The 17,314-nt window shown below is 35.9% G+C and overlaps 1 protein-coding gene across 2 annotated transcripts in view; it reads right to left on the reverse strand.

Annotated features, from left to right (window-relative positions):
• Nucleotides 1–17,314, reverse strand: part of ODAD2 (outer dynein arm docking complex subunit 2) — a 174,809-nt gene that overhangs the window by 128,742 nt on the left and 28,753 nt on the right. For both annotated transcript variants that reach the window (XM_081046562.1, XM_081046561.1), the window contains 4 exons: nucleotides 14,867–15,069; nucleotides 13,362–13,460; nucleotides 12,857–12,955; nucleotides 9,901–10,048 (listed from right to left, as the gene is read on the reverse strand). In XM_081046562.1, the coding sequence (XP_080902688.1) occupies nucleotides 9,901–10,048; nucleotides 12,857–12,955; nucleotides 13,362–13,460; nucleotides 14,867–15,069 (549 nt within the window). The remainder of the gene's footprint in view (nucleotides 1–9,900; nucleotides 10,049–12,856; nucleotides 12,956–13,361; nucleotides 13,461–14,866; nucleotides 15,070–17,314) is intronic.

Below are 17,314 nucleotides of genomic sequence, written 5' to 3' on the forward strand. Positions count from 1 at the left end.
GATTTCTTTAAGAAGAATACGGGGGAAAGAAAAGTATAAAAAGATGAAAAATAAAATGTCAATAACTATGTATCTATCAATAATCACTTTAAATATAAATGGATTAAATGCTCCAATCAAAAAGAAATAGGGTAGCTGAATAGATAAGAAACAAGACCCATACATGTGTTGTCTACAAGAGACCCATTTCAGATCAAAAGACACACACAGACTGAAAGAGATAGAAAAAGGTATTCTATGTGAATAGAAATGAAAAAGAAATGGGGTGGCAATACCTAGGCCAGATGAAATTGACTTTAAAACAAAGGCTATAATAATAGACAAAGAGGGACATTACATAAGGATAATGGGATCAACATAACAAGAAGATCTAACCCTTGTGAACATTTATGCATCCCAAATAGGAGCACCTAAATATATAAAGCAAATATTGACCAACATAGGTGGAGAGATTGACAGTAATACATTCATAGTAGGGGACTTTAACTCCCCATTGACACCAATGGACAGATCTTCAAGACAGAAAATCAACAAGGAAACAGCAGCCTTAAATGACACACTAGACCAGATAAATTTAATTGATATTTTTAGGGTATTTCATGCTAAAGCAGCAGAATATACATTCTTTTCAAGTATATGTGGAACATTTTCCAAGATAAACCACATGTTAAGCCACAAAATAAGTCTCAATAAATTTAAGAAGACTGATCATATCAAGCATCTTTTCTGACCACAATGGTATAAAACTAAAAATTGATTACAAGAAAAAAAAAATGAAAAACACGCAAACATATGGAGGCTAAATAACATGGTAATAAATAATAAATGGGTCAACAACAAGATCAAGGAAGAAATGAAAAAATGCCTTGAGACAAATGAAAATGAAAACACAATATCCTACATCAAAGTGACACAGCGAATTCAGTCCTATGAGGGAAATTTACAGCAATAAGGGCCTACCTCAAGAAATAAGAAAAATCGCAAATAAATAATCTAAACTCACACCTAAAGGAACTAGAAAAAACAACAAACAAAGCCTAAAGTGAGTAGAAAGAAAGAAATAATAAAGATCAGAGTGGAAATACATGAAACAGAGTCTAAAAAAATACAAAAATCAATGAAAACAAAGGCTGGTTCTTTAAAAAGATAAACAAAATTGATAAAACTTTAGGCAGACTCATCAAGCTAAAAAAAGATGACAATGGTTAGTAAAGTTATATAGCTTTCAGGTGTACAATTCTGTAATACATCATCTATATATTACACTGTGTGTTCATCACCCAGAGTCAGTTCTCGTTCCATCACAATGTATTTGATCCTGTTTACCCTCATCTACCACTTACTCTCTGGTAACCACTAAACTTGTAACTTTACTAACCATTATCACCCCAATAAACTTTGATTAAAAGAGAAAAAAGAAAAATGAGAGAGGACCCAAATGAATAAAATCAGAAATGAAAGAGGAGAGGTGACAACTGACAACACATAAAAATATTATGAACAATCATATGATCACAAATTGGACACTCTGAAAGAAATGCATAAATTCCAGAAACATTCCTAGAAACATCATCTTCCAAGACTGAATCAAGAAGAAATAGAAAATCTAAACCGACTGATCACTACTAACTAAATCAAATCAGCAATCAAAAAACTCCCACCAACAAAAGTCCTGAATTTCATGGCTTCACAGGTAAATTTTACCAGACATTCAAAGAGAGTTAATACCTATTTTTCTAAAACTGTTCCAACAAATTCAAGTGGAGGGAAAGCTCCCAAGCTCATTTTATGAGACCACCGTTACCTTGATTCCAAAACCAGACAAAGACATCACAGAAAAAGAAAATTACAGACCAACATCCCTGATGACCATAGATGCAAAAATCCTCAACCAAATATAAGCAAACTGAATACAGCAACACATTAAAAATATTATACAGGGGAGAGGAGAAAAATGGCCGCGTGAGGTGAGCCTCTGTAATGCTCCCCTGGAATTTACAACGATCGGACAACAATAACTCCACAAAGGACTCCTTGCACAGCAGACAGGCAAGACGAAGAGGCCTACTACTGAATTCACCTCCAGGTGGGTGAATCGCACGAGCGGGGGAGGAGGGAGAGGAGAAGTGCGGAGACGGAGCCGCGCGGGCGCAGGACACAGACCTAGCTCAGTGCTCAAAGCCCGCTGCTCCCGGATCTTCCGCAGCTGCGGGAGAGGGAAGGACTCGGATTGCTAGGGCTCCGCTTACGGCCCACAGGGCTGAGGGGGCAGCATACAAAACCGCTGAACACAACGCTCGCTCACGGCAGACCTCGGAGCAAAGACTGAGGGAAGAGGGCTGAAATCGGTGGTTTAAGCCCTCACTGCCGAGCGAGCGGAGAACGGAAGCCTTAGGCACGGAGACTAGCCGCCCCCTCCCTACCCTCCCAGAGCTCGCCCCGCCCCCACCTGCCCGGTGCTAGAAGCGATAAAGTAGCAGTGTCGGATCAAAGGACAGAATATTTGCTGCTCTGAGAACTGTGGACCGCAGACACAGATTCGCAGCTCAACTAGTTCCGGCAAAGGGGAGGGAGCTGTGGAAGCAGGACTGGCTGTGGTGGTGGTCGCCGCCATTGCTCTGGGCCACCTCTCACAACTCACCCCGCCCCTGGCCCCACCTATCTGGGCGGATCCCTGCAGGAGTAACAGAACTGCTGAAACAAACGGGCTCTGAATCTGGTGCAGAAAGAGCTTTGGAACTCCAAAAGCTCTTCGCATACCTATCAACCTGTTGCAGAAGACACTCCTGTAGATGTCTAGGAAGAGAAATAGTAAATCAGTGATTGCCATGAATAACCAAGGCAACAAGATAGCTCAGAAAGAAAGTGAAAAGTCTCCAGAAAAGGAACTTAGAGATATGGACCTTTGTGATTTAAATGACAGAGAATTCAAGATCGCAATTCTGAAAAAACTGAACGAGATGCAAGAAAACACAGAAAGGCAGTTTAATGAACTCAGAAACACAATCAAAGAACACCATGAGCATTTTACAAAAGAGATTGAAATCTTGAAAAAGAACCAAATAGAATTTCTGGAGATTAAGAACTCAATAGAAGAAATTAACAATAAAATATCCAGCTTAGGTAGTAGAGTTGACCAGATGGAGGAAAGAATCAGTGACATCGAAGATAGGAACCTGGAATTTACACAGAGGGAAGAAGAAAGAGACTTGAGACTTAAAAGAAATGAAAGAACTCTACAAGAACTTTCTGACTCCATCAGAAAGAGCAATATAAGAATAATGGGCATACCAGAAGGAGAAGAAAGAGGGAAGGGAACAGAGAATATATTCAAACAAATCGTCGATGAGAACTTCCCAAACTTGTGGACAGAACTGGATCCTCGAATCCAAGAAGCAAATAGAACACCTAATTACCTCAATCCCAACAGGCCTTCACCAAGGCACATTGTATTGAAGCTGTCTAAAATCAATGACAAAGAAAGAATCCTCAAGGCAGCCAGGGAAAAGAAGACGGTAACTTACAAAGGAAAGCCCATTAGATTATCATCAGATTTTTCAGCAGAAACTCTACAAGCAAGGAGGGAATGGAACCAAATATTCAAACTATTGAAAGAGAGAAATCATGAGCCAAGAATAATATATCCAGCAAAGATCTCCTTTAGATATGAAGGAGGAATAAAGACCTTTCCAGACATCCAGAAGCTGAGGGAATTTTCTAATACACGACCTGCACTACAAGAAATACTGAAGGAGGCTATTAGACCACCATCAACAGGGACAACTTGTGGCAACCGAAACATAAAAAGGGGGAGCGTAAAGGCCTGAACTGGAATATGGGAATAGAGAAAGTAAGCGTACTGAAGAAACTGGAATACTCTAAATATCAAACTTTCTTTTACATAAATTCAAGGATAACCACTCAAAAAACATCCAAATCTGAAATATATACTGTAATAAAAGAAGAAACAGAGGGAAACATCATAGAATACCACCACAGAGAAATAACAGACAACAACAAAAAGGCAAAGAAACAATGGAGACACAGCCTTACCAGAAAACTAAAGACAGAATGACAGGAAATCCTCACATATCAATAATCACCCTAAATGTAAATGGACTGAACTCACCAATAAAGAGACACAGAGTAGCAGATTGGATCAAAAAAACTAAACCCAACCATATGCTGCCTACAAGAGACACATCTCAGCTACAAGGACAAGCATAGACTCAAAGTGAAAGGGTGGAAATTGACACTCCAAGCAAATGGTACCCAGAGAAAATCAGGCGTAGCCATAATGATTTCCGATGAAACAGACTTCAGGGTGAAAAAGATAACAAGAGACAAAGATGGACATTTCATAATGGTAAAGGGGACTATACAACAAGAAGACATAACAGTCATCAATATTTATGCCCCCAATCAGGGAGCACCGAAATATACCAAGCAACTACTAACAGAACTAAAGGGAGAAATTGACCAAAACACAATTATACTAGGGGACTTAAATACATCGTTGACAGCTATGGATAGATCATCCAAACAGAAGATAAATAACGAAATCGCAGCCCTAAATGACACATTAGATGAATTGGACATAATTGACATATATAGAGCACTTCATCCTAAAACATCAGACTATACATTCTTTTCTAGTGTACATGGAACATTCTCAAGGATAGACCATATATTGGGACACAAAATCAGCCTCAGCAAATTTAAGAAGATTGAAATCATACCAAGCATATTCTCTGATCACAAAGCTTTGAAATTGGATATCAACTGCAAAAAGAAAGCAGGAAAAAACACAAATACATGGAGATTAAACAACATACTTTTAAAGAACGACTGGGTCAAAGAAGAAATTAGAGGAGAGCTCAAAAGATACATAGAAACAAATGACAATGAAAATACATCCTACCAAAATTTTTGGGATGCCGCGAAAGCAGTTTTAAGAGGGAAATTTATATCATTACAGGCCTATCTCAAGAAACAAGAAAAATCCCAAATAAATAATCTCATGTTACACCTTAAAAAACTAGAAAAAGAAGAACAAGCGAAACCCAAGGTCAGCAGAAGAAAGGAAATAACAAAAATCAGAGCAGAACTAAATGAAATAGAGAACAAAAAGACAATAGAAAAAATTAATGTGACAAAAAGCTGGTTCTTTGAAAAGATTAACAAAATCGACAAACCCTTGGCTAGACTCACTAAGATAAAAAGAGAGAAGACACTAATTAACAAAATCAGAAATGAAAAAGGGGAAGTTATCACGGACACCACAGAAATACAAAGGATTATCCAAGAATACTATGAAGGACTATATGCCACCAAATTTAATAACTTAGAAGAAATGGACAAGTTCTTAGAAACATATAGCCTTCCAAGGCTGAATCATGAAGAACTGGAAAATCTTAACAGGCAGATCACCAGTAACGAAATTGAATCAGTCATCAAAAACCTTCCCAAAATCAAAAGTCCTGGACCAGATGGCTTCACCAGTGAATTCTACCAAACCTTCAAAGAGGATCTAATACCAATCCTGCTCAAACTCTTCCAAAAAATTGAAGAAGAGTCAGTACTCCCTAACTCATTTTATGAGGCCAACATTACCCTGATACCAAAACCTGGTAAGGACAACACAAAAAAAGAAAACTACAGACCTATATCTCTGATGAATACAGATGCAAAAATCCTAAACAAAATTCTAGCAAATCGAATACAACAATGCATTAAAAAGATTATTCATCACGACCAAGTGGGGTTCATCCCCGGGGCACAAGGATGGTTCAACATTCGCAAATCCATCAATGTGATACATCACATAAACAAAATAAAGGACAAAAATCATATGATTCTATCAATTGATGCAGAAAAAGCATTTGATAAGATACAACATCCATTTATGATTAAAACACTTACTAAAATTGGTATAGAAGGAAAATACCTCAACATAATAAAGGCCATATACGACAAGCCCTCAGCTAATCTCATAATTAATGGTGAAAAGCTGAAGCCCTTTGCTCTACGTTCAGGAACACAACAAGGTTGTCCCCTATCACCTCTGCTTTTCAACATAGTGTTGGAAGTCCTCGCCAGAGCTATCAGGCAAGAGAAAGAAATAAAAGGCATCCAAATTGGGAATGAAGAAGTTAAATTGTCACTCTTTGCAGATGACATGACGCTATATATAGAAAACCCTAAAGACTCCACCAAGAAGCTATTAGAAACAATCAATGAATACAGTAAAGTTGCTGGCTACAAAATCAACGTACAAAAGTCCATTGCTTTCCTATATACCAACAATGAAATCTCAGAAAAAGAGATAGAAAAAACAATTCCTTTTGCAATTGCAGCAAAAAGAATAAAATACCTAGGAATAAACTTAACCAAGGATGTGAAGGATTTATATGCTGAAAACTATAAGACATTTTTGAAAGAAATTGAAGAAGACACAAAGAAATGGAAAGACATTCCGTGCTCATGGATTGGAAGAATCAACATAGTTAAAATGGCCATATTACCCAAAGCCATATACAGATTTAATGCAATCCCCATTAAAATCCCAATGGCATTTTTTAAAGAAATAGAACAAAAAATCATCAGATTTGTTTGGAACCACAAAAGACCCCGAATAGCCAAAGCAATATTAAAAAAAAAGAACAATACTGGAGGTATCACACTCCCTGATTTTTCCTTGTACTACAGGGCTACAATAATCAAAACAGTTTGGTATTGGCGGAAAAACAGACACATAGACCAATGGAATAGAATTGAGAACCCAGAAATAAAACCACATAAATATGGACAGATAATTTTTGACAAAGAAGCTAAAAACATACAATGGAGGAAAGACAGCCTCTTCAATAAATGGTGCTGGCAGAATTGGATAGCTACGTGCAAAAGAATGAAACTGGACTGCTATCTGTCACCATGTACCAAAATTAATTCAAAATGGATCAAAGACTTAAGCATAAGACCTGACACAATAAACTGCATTGAAGAAAACATAGGTACTAAACTTATGGACCTTGGGTTCAAAGAGCATTTTATGAATTTGACTCCAAAGGCAATGGAAGTAAAAACTAAAATAAACAAATGGGATTATATGAAACTGAAAAGCTTCTGCACAGCAAAAGAAACTATTGACAAAATAATGAGGCAACCAACTGAATGGGAGAAGATTTTCGCAAACAGTTCCTCTGATAAGGGGCTAATATCCAAAATATACAAGGAACTCATCAAACTCAACAACAAAAAAAAAACAACCCAATTGAAAAATGGACAGAGGACCTGAAGAGACATTTCTCCAAAGAGGATATACAAATGGCAAATAGACATATGAAAAAATGCTCAACATCGCTAATCATCAGAGAAATGCAAATGAAAACCACAATGAGATATCACCTCACCCCAGTCAGAATGGCTTTCATCAACAAAACAAATAGTAACAAGTGTTGGAGAGGCTGTGGAGAAAAAGGAACTCTCATACACTGTTGGTGGGAATGCAGACTGGTGCAGCCGCTATGGAAGGCAGTGTGGAGGTTCCTCAAGAAATTACGAATAGAATTACCATATGACCCAGCAATCGCTCTCCTGGGTATCTACCCCAAAAATATAAAAGCATTTCTCTATAGAGACACGTGTACGCCAATGTTCATTGCAGCTTTGTTTACGGTGGCCAAGACATGGAAACAACCAAAATGTCCTTCGATAGATGAATGGATAAAGAAGTTGTGGTACATATACACAATGGAATACTATTCGGCGTTAAGGAAAGATGATATAGGAGCATTTGTGACAACATGGATGGATCTTGAGAGAATAATGCTAAGTGAAATAAGTCAGACAGAAAAAGCAGAGAACCCTATGATTTCACTGATATGTGGTATATAAGCCAAAAAGAACAAGACAAACAAATGAGAAACAAAAACTCATAGACACAGACAATAATTTAGTGGTTACCAGAGGGTAAGGGGGTGGGGGGTGGGTGATGAGGGTAAAGGGGATCAAATATATGGTGATGGAAGGAGAACTGACTCTGGGTGGTGAACACACAATGGGATTTATGGACGATGTAATACAGAATTGTACACCTGAAATCTATGTAAATTTACTAACAATTGTCACCCCAATAAAATTAATAAAAAAAAATATTATACACTATGAACAAGTGGGATTTATTCCTGGGATGCATGGTTGGTTCAATATCCACAAATCAGTTAACGTGCTACACCACATAAAATGAAAGATAAAAATCATATGATCATATCAACAGATGCAAAAAAAAGTATTTGACAAAATCCAGAATCCATTTATGATTAAAACTCTCAGCAAACTGGAAATAGTGGGAACATAAGAGGTGTGATCAAACAATACTGTGAATATTTAAATAAATACAAAATTTGTTACACTAAAAGACACATTTCCATTAATCTCCCTCAATACACTGCCCTGCTTTGAACACATTTATCCCATTGTTCTTGCCACTTTCTGAAGCAGTTCTAGAAGTCCTCTTTCATGAGTTTAGTTGTGCTGTCATGGCTGCTTCAATGTCCTGAATCATTCTGACTTTGGGGAAGAGCCAGAAGTCACACAGTGCCAGATCTGGTGAATACGGTGGATGAGGACACACCATAATGTTTTTATTTGACAGAAATTGCCATATACCAGAAGCGATATGTGACACAAAGCGTTATCATGATGAAGAATGATTTATGACACACTTTAAAACACACCTCTCAACCATAGCTCATACCCGACTGACTGCACTGAACAAGTTGAAATCTGTTACTAAGGTTCAATGTACCACTTCCCATATTGAAGATCCTTGCCTTTCCATTGGATGGCACTCAGCAGTAGCATTTACCGTATTTTTTAATCACCATCACATCGCTTCTAGTATGGCAATTTGTCAAATAAAAACATTATGGTGTATCCTCATCCACCTTATTCACTGGATCTGGCACCTTGGGACTTCTGGCTCTTCCCCAAAGTCAAAATGACCATGAAAGGTAAATGTTTTGAATTGATTCAGGACATCGAGGCAGCCATGACAGCACAACTAAAGACACTCATGAAAGAAGACTTCCAGAACTGCTTCAGAAAGTGGAAAAATGATGGGATAAATGTGTTCAAATAGAGGGGGCATATTTTGAGGGGGGTTAATGGCAATGTGTCTTTTACTGTAATATTTTTTTTATTTAAACATTCACCATATTGTTTGATCACACCTCATACAATAGCCAAGATATGTAAGCAACACAAGTGCCCATCAATAGACAATTGGATTAAAAAAGGGTGGTATATATACATATCTATATGTGTGTGTGTGTGTGTGTGTGTGTGTGTGTGTGTGTAATGGAATATTACACAGCCATAAAAAGAACGAAATCTTACCATTTGCAACAACATGGATGGACCCAGAAGGTATTCTGCTAAATAAAATAAGTCAAATAGAGAAAAACAAATACCATATGATCTTACTTATATGTGGAATCTAAAGAAATAAATGAACAAATAAAATAAAAAGAGACTCATAGATACAGAGAACAGACTAAATGTTTCCAGAGGGGTAGGGGGTTGGGGAGCTGGGTGAAAGAGGTGAAGGGATTAAGAAATACTCAGACAAATTGATAGTTATAACATAGTCATGGGGATGTAAAGCACAGCACAAAGAATATAGTCAATAATGTTGCAACAACTATGTATAGTGCCAGGTGGGTACTAGACTAAATGAGGGGGATCACTACATAAATTATATAAATGTCTAACCACTATGCTGTACGTCTGAAACAATATAAAATACTGAATGTGAATGATAACTGAAAAAGATAAACAATTCATTTAAAAAATAAATAAACCAGACATTACAAATATAGTACAAAAGATTTTTCTTACCTTTACATATTTCACTAACTTCTGAATTTGCCAATATTCTGATGACAAATCTGCATTTGCTTTTTGACAATGATCAGATGGTTCTTCATCTTCTTCACTCTCTGAGGAGCTCTCACTAGTAATTTCCTCAGTCTTGTCAGCATTCTTACTAAGAACAATAACAACATATAACAAACATATTAATGCGACAGCATGGACATGGTTATAATGTCACTATTTCAGTGTCACATACATAAGTGATAAAAACTCAGAAAAACAAGAACAGAGGGGAACTTCCTCAACTTGATAAAGAATATATACAAAACCTACACTATTGTCATACTTAATGGTGAGAGACTGAATGCTCGTCCCCTCAGATTGAGAACAAGCAAGGGTGTTTGTTCACTTTGGCCACCGCTATTCAACACAGTACTGCAATCTGTCATTCTAGATAGAAATCTAAGAAAACTTGTACAGGACGTGTATGCTGAAAACTACAAAATGCTGGAGAAAGAAATCAAAGACCTAAATAAAGAGAGAAAAATATAGTGTCCATTCATTTTCAGAGTTTACACAGTTAAGATACCAATTCTCCCCAAATTGGTAAAGGTTTAATGCAATTTGCATGAAAATCCTCAGTAAGTTTTTCTGTAGATATAACAAGATTATTCTAAATTTATATAAAAGGAAAGGAACTAGAATAGCTAAAATAATTTTTGGAAAAAAAGAAAGGGAGAAGAAACATTTTCCAGATTTCAAGATTTACTGTATAGCTCCAGTAATCAAGACAGTGTGGTACTGCTGAAGGGTTAGACATAGAAATCAGCTGAACATAATAGAGACCCAGAAATGGACCCACACAAGTATACCCAACTGATTTTGACAAAGGTGCAAAAGCAATTCAGTGGTAGGAAGACAGCCTTTTCTTCAAATGATGCTGGAGCAAGTAGACATTCATAGACCAAAAAAAAAGAAAAAAAAAGAAAGAAAGAAAAAGGAACTTTGACCTAAATCTCAAACCTCATATAAAATTAACTCAAACTGGATCACAGTATTTAATGTAAAATGTAAAACTATCCAAACTTTTGGACAAAAACAAAGGAGATAATTTTCAGTGCTAACATCTTCATAAAGAGTTCTTACACATGACGTCTAACGCATAATCCACAAAAGAAAAAATTGATAAATTGAACTTCATCAAAATTAAAATCTTGTTTTATGACAGACCTTATATTAAGAGGATGAAAAGACAAATTACAGAGAGGAGAACATATTTGCAAACTACATATCCAACAAAGGACATCCCAAAAATAGATAAAGAACTCTTAAAATTAAACATTAAAAAAATTATCGAATTGGAAAATTAGCAAAAGATATAATGAGACATTTCACTGAAGAACATACAGGGATGGCAATAGCTTATAAAAAGATGTTCAATATCATTAGCTATTAGGGAAATGCTAAGACCACAATGAGACATCACTATACATCTTCTAGAACAGTTAAAATAAAAGACATGGCAATACCAAATGCTGGCAAGAACAAGGAGAAACTGAGTCCCATACATTATTGGTGAGAGCGTAACATAGTATGGCCACTCTGGAAGAATTTGGTGATTTCTTAGAAAGCTAAACACATGATTACTACATGTATCAGCAATTGGGCATTTATCCTAGAGAAATGAAAACTCACATCCATACAAAAACCTGTATATGACCGTTCATAGCTGCTTTTTTATTAATAGCCAAAAACTGCAAAGAACTAAAATTTCCCTCAATAGGTGAATAATTAAACTATGGAAAATCCATACCATGGAATGGTATTTAGTAATAAAAAGGGACAAACTATTAATGCACACAACAACTTAGATGGCTATTAAAGGTATTATGGGGATAAAAAAAAAAGGCTACTACTATCAAAATTGGATGATTCTATGTATATGACATTCTCAAAATGACAAAATTCTAGAAATGGAAAAGAGATAAACGGTTGCCAGGAATTGAGAATGATCGGGGGAGGAGAGTGGGTATGACCATAAAAGGGTAGCAGGAGAGTTCCATATAGTGATGGAACAGTTCTGTATCCTGATTGTCATGGTCACCACACCAATCTACATGTGATAAAATGACGTGGAACTATACATATTCATTGTACCAACGTTAATCTCCTGGTTTTGATATTGTACTATAGTTACCCAAGATGCAACCACTGGGGGAAGCTAGGTGAAGAGTAGATGAGCCCTCTCTGTACTATCTCCGCAACGTTCTGTGAATCTATAATTATTTCAAAATAAAGTTTTTAAAAATTGTCAAAAAATTGAATAGTTTATTATGTTGACCCCCCTTTCTCTAAAAAAATAGCATAAATGGAGTAGAGTTTCTTAAAGTTTGGTTTTATCCCAAGCGTGCACATTTTAAATGTGAAATTTCTGCCATATCTTCCCACCACCACTCCAAAACTCTCTAATAAGAGTGGCTGACCCTCCTCCAAATATGTTGCTTTTGTTGTCAAACTGAAAATCGGGCAAGAAGTTTATTAGTTAGCCTTCTATTAATGGCTGTTTTAACAAGAAATAACATACATCAGTTTAGAATTGACAGAGCCATCAATGATCAGTAAAGCAAGGCCCAGAAAGATGACTTAACCTTGCTATGATAGGATCGTTCAGAGGCAAGAGATCAGCTAAGACTCCATTTTCCTACCACTAGTTCACTGCTCTTTGCATTAAATACATTTGATAAGGTTAATTAATACCAGGAAATCCTTGTATTTCAAGTAATTGCATTGAAAAGATAGCTTGTAAGTATATTTCAAGAAAGCCAGTATTATCAGTTTTACAACATTCATAGTCACTGTCAATATATTAATAGATGTTTTAGGACTCTAATATAATAGTAAGAATGCCTTTAATTAGCATTAACTAGTCCGTTGTGTAAGAAATAGCTTTAAAGAACTTTTCATGTTAATAGAAACATACTGAAGTAATTGTGCTCTTCCAGGTGAAACAAGTGGTGTTGACTTTTCAAGGCTTCCTCCATATTTTTTTCCTTGGGTGTCTCTTACGGAGATTTTGCCTCTAAAGAAAAAAATGACCTTTATTAATTACTTCATGCTGATTAATAAAAAATTAAAAATAGAAATGTATACAAATAGTCCATCATTTTCATACACCCAAAGGATCTGTTTTCCTGACAGACAATGACGATTCGTTCCAGCCTCATCTGATACCTTTTTGTCTTTAAGCACAGCCGTGCATTTTCTATTAATATAACAAAGCAACATTTTGTCCAGTATTTCTTTGTACTAAGAGTAGGTCTTCAGGGGCTGCCATTTTATCATTTTTACAACATTCTTAGTCACTGTCAATGTATTAATAGATGTCTTAGGACTAATATAATAGTAAGAATGCCTTTAATTAGCATTAACTAGTCCGTTGTGTAAGAAATAGCTTTAAAGAACTTTTCATGTTAACAGAAACATACTGAAGTAATTGTGCTCTTCCAGGTGAAACAAGTGGTGTTGACTTTTCAGGGCTTCCTCCATATTTTTTTCCTTGCGTGTCTCTTACGGAGATTTTGCCGCTAAAAAAAAAATGACCTTTATTAATTATTTCATACTGATAAATAGAAAATTGAAAATAGAAATGTATACAAACATTCCATCATTTTCATGCACCCAAAAGATATGTTTTCCTGACACAGACAACACGATTCGTTCCAGCCTCTTCTGATACCTTTTTGTCTTTAAGCACAGCCGTGCATTTTCTATTAATATAACAAAGCAACATTATGTCCAGTATTTCTTTGTACTAGGAGTAGGTCTTCAGGGGCTGCCATTTTTGTGACAGTCCTTCACTCTGTGCTTTCTAATCTATCGGTTTACTGCCCTTATCACTGTTGCCTCTTCTTACCTTCCCTCCCAACATTACAGCAGGGCCTTATCTGGTTTTCTAGGTGTTCCCAGGTTTAGCAAAGTCCTTGGCACCTATTGGGTTTTCATTAAATACTTAAGTAAATGCTTAATTGAAAAATATAAGCACATGGGAAAAGCAGAATTTAAGAATCCACCTCCCGGTTAACAGAGTAACCCACACTTACCATTTTCAGACACACTGTTTCCAACAGAGTCACAAAGATCAAACACTCCAAAATCAATGAAAAGCAGGAGAGCAAGAGTGTCTCCTCTTTCCACAGGACTCCTTCCTGTAAGCTCTCTGGGTTTGCCTCCAAAACAAAATCACCCCATAGTGTTCAGAATCCCTGCAGGGGGGTGGGGGGGGGGTTCTTGGGTGACCAGCTGGGAGCCAGTTCTTAACCCAATCAAATGACAACATAGAAATTAAAAAGAGGCTGAAACTTGCAAGACTATTTGCTAAATTTTAAAAAGTGTTCTTACTGCTTCTGACTGCCTTAACATTTACTTAACACTGGCCCTTAATCTTTGCTTTGGCACCTACTTATGGAGGATCCTAAATGGAGCCAGTCTTGTATCTTTCAGACATTCATCAAACCAGTGTCCACTTGACTTAAGCCTGTTATTAGTAGTATTTTTTGTAGTATTTACTTATAAATTCGGTTTCTAGAGCAGATAATAGAAGGTTTCCACTAATTAACTCCACATAATTTTGATCCAAATTCCCCTAGCACGTACTTAGGACCCTACCACTGTTTATATTCCCCATGTGATTGCTCCATGTGTTTTAACATCTTTTTCACATGTTATTTGCCCTGACTCACGAACTACATGAAAATGAATTCTGTTCTTCCCTTCCCTTCACAGTGCCCACACGTAAACAATGTTGACTGTCAAATCTCTCTGCTTGAAATAAGAAGAGGAACAGGAAGGAATCAACTTGTATTATCAGGAAGGTAATTTTTTTACTAGTCCGTATTTTTCTACTTTGAAATAAAGTTATGTGAAAAATTAGGCAAACGTGGTTACTGAAGATGTTTTCAAAAATAATCCCATCATGCAAATGTCTACATACACTTTGAAATCAACAGTGGTCTTCCAGTTTAAACTTGGCTCTAATCTCTTGGTAATTTGATTCTTCCCAAAATTAATTTGGTTATTCTCCAGCTTACTCTTGTTTGAACTAGTAATAGATTTACGTAAGGCATCTGCTTTTTCCTTCTTCGGTACCTTCTTAGGTTGATCCTTTATCTTCTGCTGTTCTTCAGTCAATTTAGTCTGTTTTATTTTTTTTAAGAAAAAAAGAATAATGTTTACAATGATATCACTTCTGAATTATCTACTGCTATCTGAAAATTAACACTGGTGATAAATTCAGAAAAAGAAGTCTCAGATACACCTAACTTGTGTTCCTTGATGATACAAATTGAATAAGGGCAAACTTGATGATTGAGGCCTCTATTGGAGTTACACTGACAGTAATGTGACGTTTCTAAACTTCATTTCTTGTATAGCACAGATACAACAGCAGGGCTGGACCTCCTCACTCCTCACCACCACTAGAAAAAATTAAATTCAAACCCTATATTGGCTGGGACTCATCATATTCAAATTGCTAAAACCAGGAATAAAGAGAACATCTTGCAAGTAGCCAGAGACAAAAGACACATTAGACAAAAGACAGAGGAGGAAACATAACAGTTAAAAGAGCTAGTGGTTACCACAGAGTAAGAGGGAAAGGGGATGGCAGATGAGGGTTAAGGGGGTCAAATATATAGTGATAGAAAGAGAACTAACTTTGGGTGGTAACACACAATGTGATATATAGATGATGTATTACAGAATTGTACACCTGATACCTATGTAACTTTACTAACAGTTGTCACCCCAATAAACTTTAATTTTAAAAAAATACGAAAAAAAAGAGACTTCTCATCAGAAACAATGAAAGCCAGAAAAAAAGGTAATAAAAGGGAAAATAAAACCCAAACGTGTCAGCCCAAAATTCTATATTGAGACAAAAATATATATATTTCAAAGATGAAGATAAAAATAAATAAGACTTTCACAGATGAACAGAAACTGAGAATTCACTGTCAGAAAGCCTGTGCTAGAAGAAACATTGATGAAGTACTCAGTCAAAAGGAATATCATACCATCAGAAACATGGATCTACGCAAAGAAATGAAAATCTGTAGAAATGGTAAAAATAAATATAATAGAAAAGACTCTAACCTTTTTAATCATTCTGAAATATAAAATAGTAACAGTGTTTTGAGGGGTTAATAGCATGTAAAAGTGAAATGTATGCCAACACTAGCACAAAGGATAGGGCGGGGCATTCAAGATGTACTATTATTTAAACTATTTGTAAAATTGTATAATATTATTTAAAGTCAGACATAATAAATTATATATATATGTATATACGTATATTATAAGCCCTAAGGCAGCAACTAAGAAAGTTTTACAAAAAAGTATAATTGTACACTTGAAACCTATGTAATTTTACTAACCATTGTCACCCCAATAAATTTTAATTTAAAAAAGTATAACTGATTAACTAGTAGCATAGTAGCATAAATAAAATGGAATCATTTCTAAGAGCTCAATTCAAAAGGTACAAAAAAAGCAGAAAAAAAGAACAAATGGGACAAATAGAAAACAACTAGCAAGATAGTAAATTTAAATTCAACTCTATCAGTAGTTACATTAAATAAAAAAAGGCTTAGAAATTTCATTTGAAAGAGAAATCATCAGTTTGGATGAAAAAGGGAAAAAGGAAACCACAACTATTTGTGTTCTAAAAGAATCCATTTTATGTATAAAGATATAAATATATTAAAAGTAAAATGCTAAAGAAAAATTTCCATGCAAACAAGTAAAAAGAAGCAGGAATAGCTATATTACAATCAGACAAAACAGACTTCAAAACAAATAATATGATCAAAGAGGAAGATACATAATGACAACACACAATTCTAATTGTGTATTCACTAAACAACAGAACTTCAAACTATATGATGCAAAAACAACTAAAGGAAAAATTACATAAATTCACAATTGGGAGAATTGAAAACTCCTCTCTCAGTAATTGGTAAAATGAGCAGACCAAAAAAATTAATAAGAATATAGACAACCTGAGCAACACTATTAATCAACTTGACTTAATTGATATTTTGTCAACAGCAGCAGAATACACATTCTTCTCAAATGCACAAGGAAAAGTTCACCAGCATAGACCATAACCTGGGCCATAAAACAAACATCAACATACTTAAAAGAATTAAAACCATAACAAAATATGTTCTCTTAATACAATGGCATTAAACTTAATACAATGGTAGTAACACATCACCACTCCCAAGCAATGATGGGCTCTTCTACCATGGTCTAAGAGGAGGCCTTAGACCTCCCCTTATTACATGGGAAGAATGTAGTATAGCACTCTCCCCCTCCTACCCAGAGCAGTGTCAGCAGGGGCCCACTAGGGAGACTGAACCTTCACTGCTGCTCAGCGATA

This window comes from Rhinolophus hipposideros (genome assembly GCF_964194185.1).
Source record: "Rhinolophus hipposideros genome assembly, chromosome: 1".
Taxonomy (NCBI): domain Eukaryota; kingdom Metazoa; phylum Chordata; class Mammalia; order Chiroptera; family Rhinolophidae; genus Rhinolophus; species Rhinolophus hipposideros.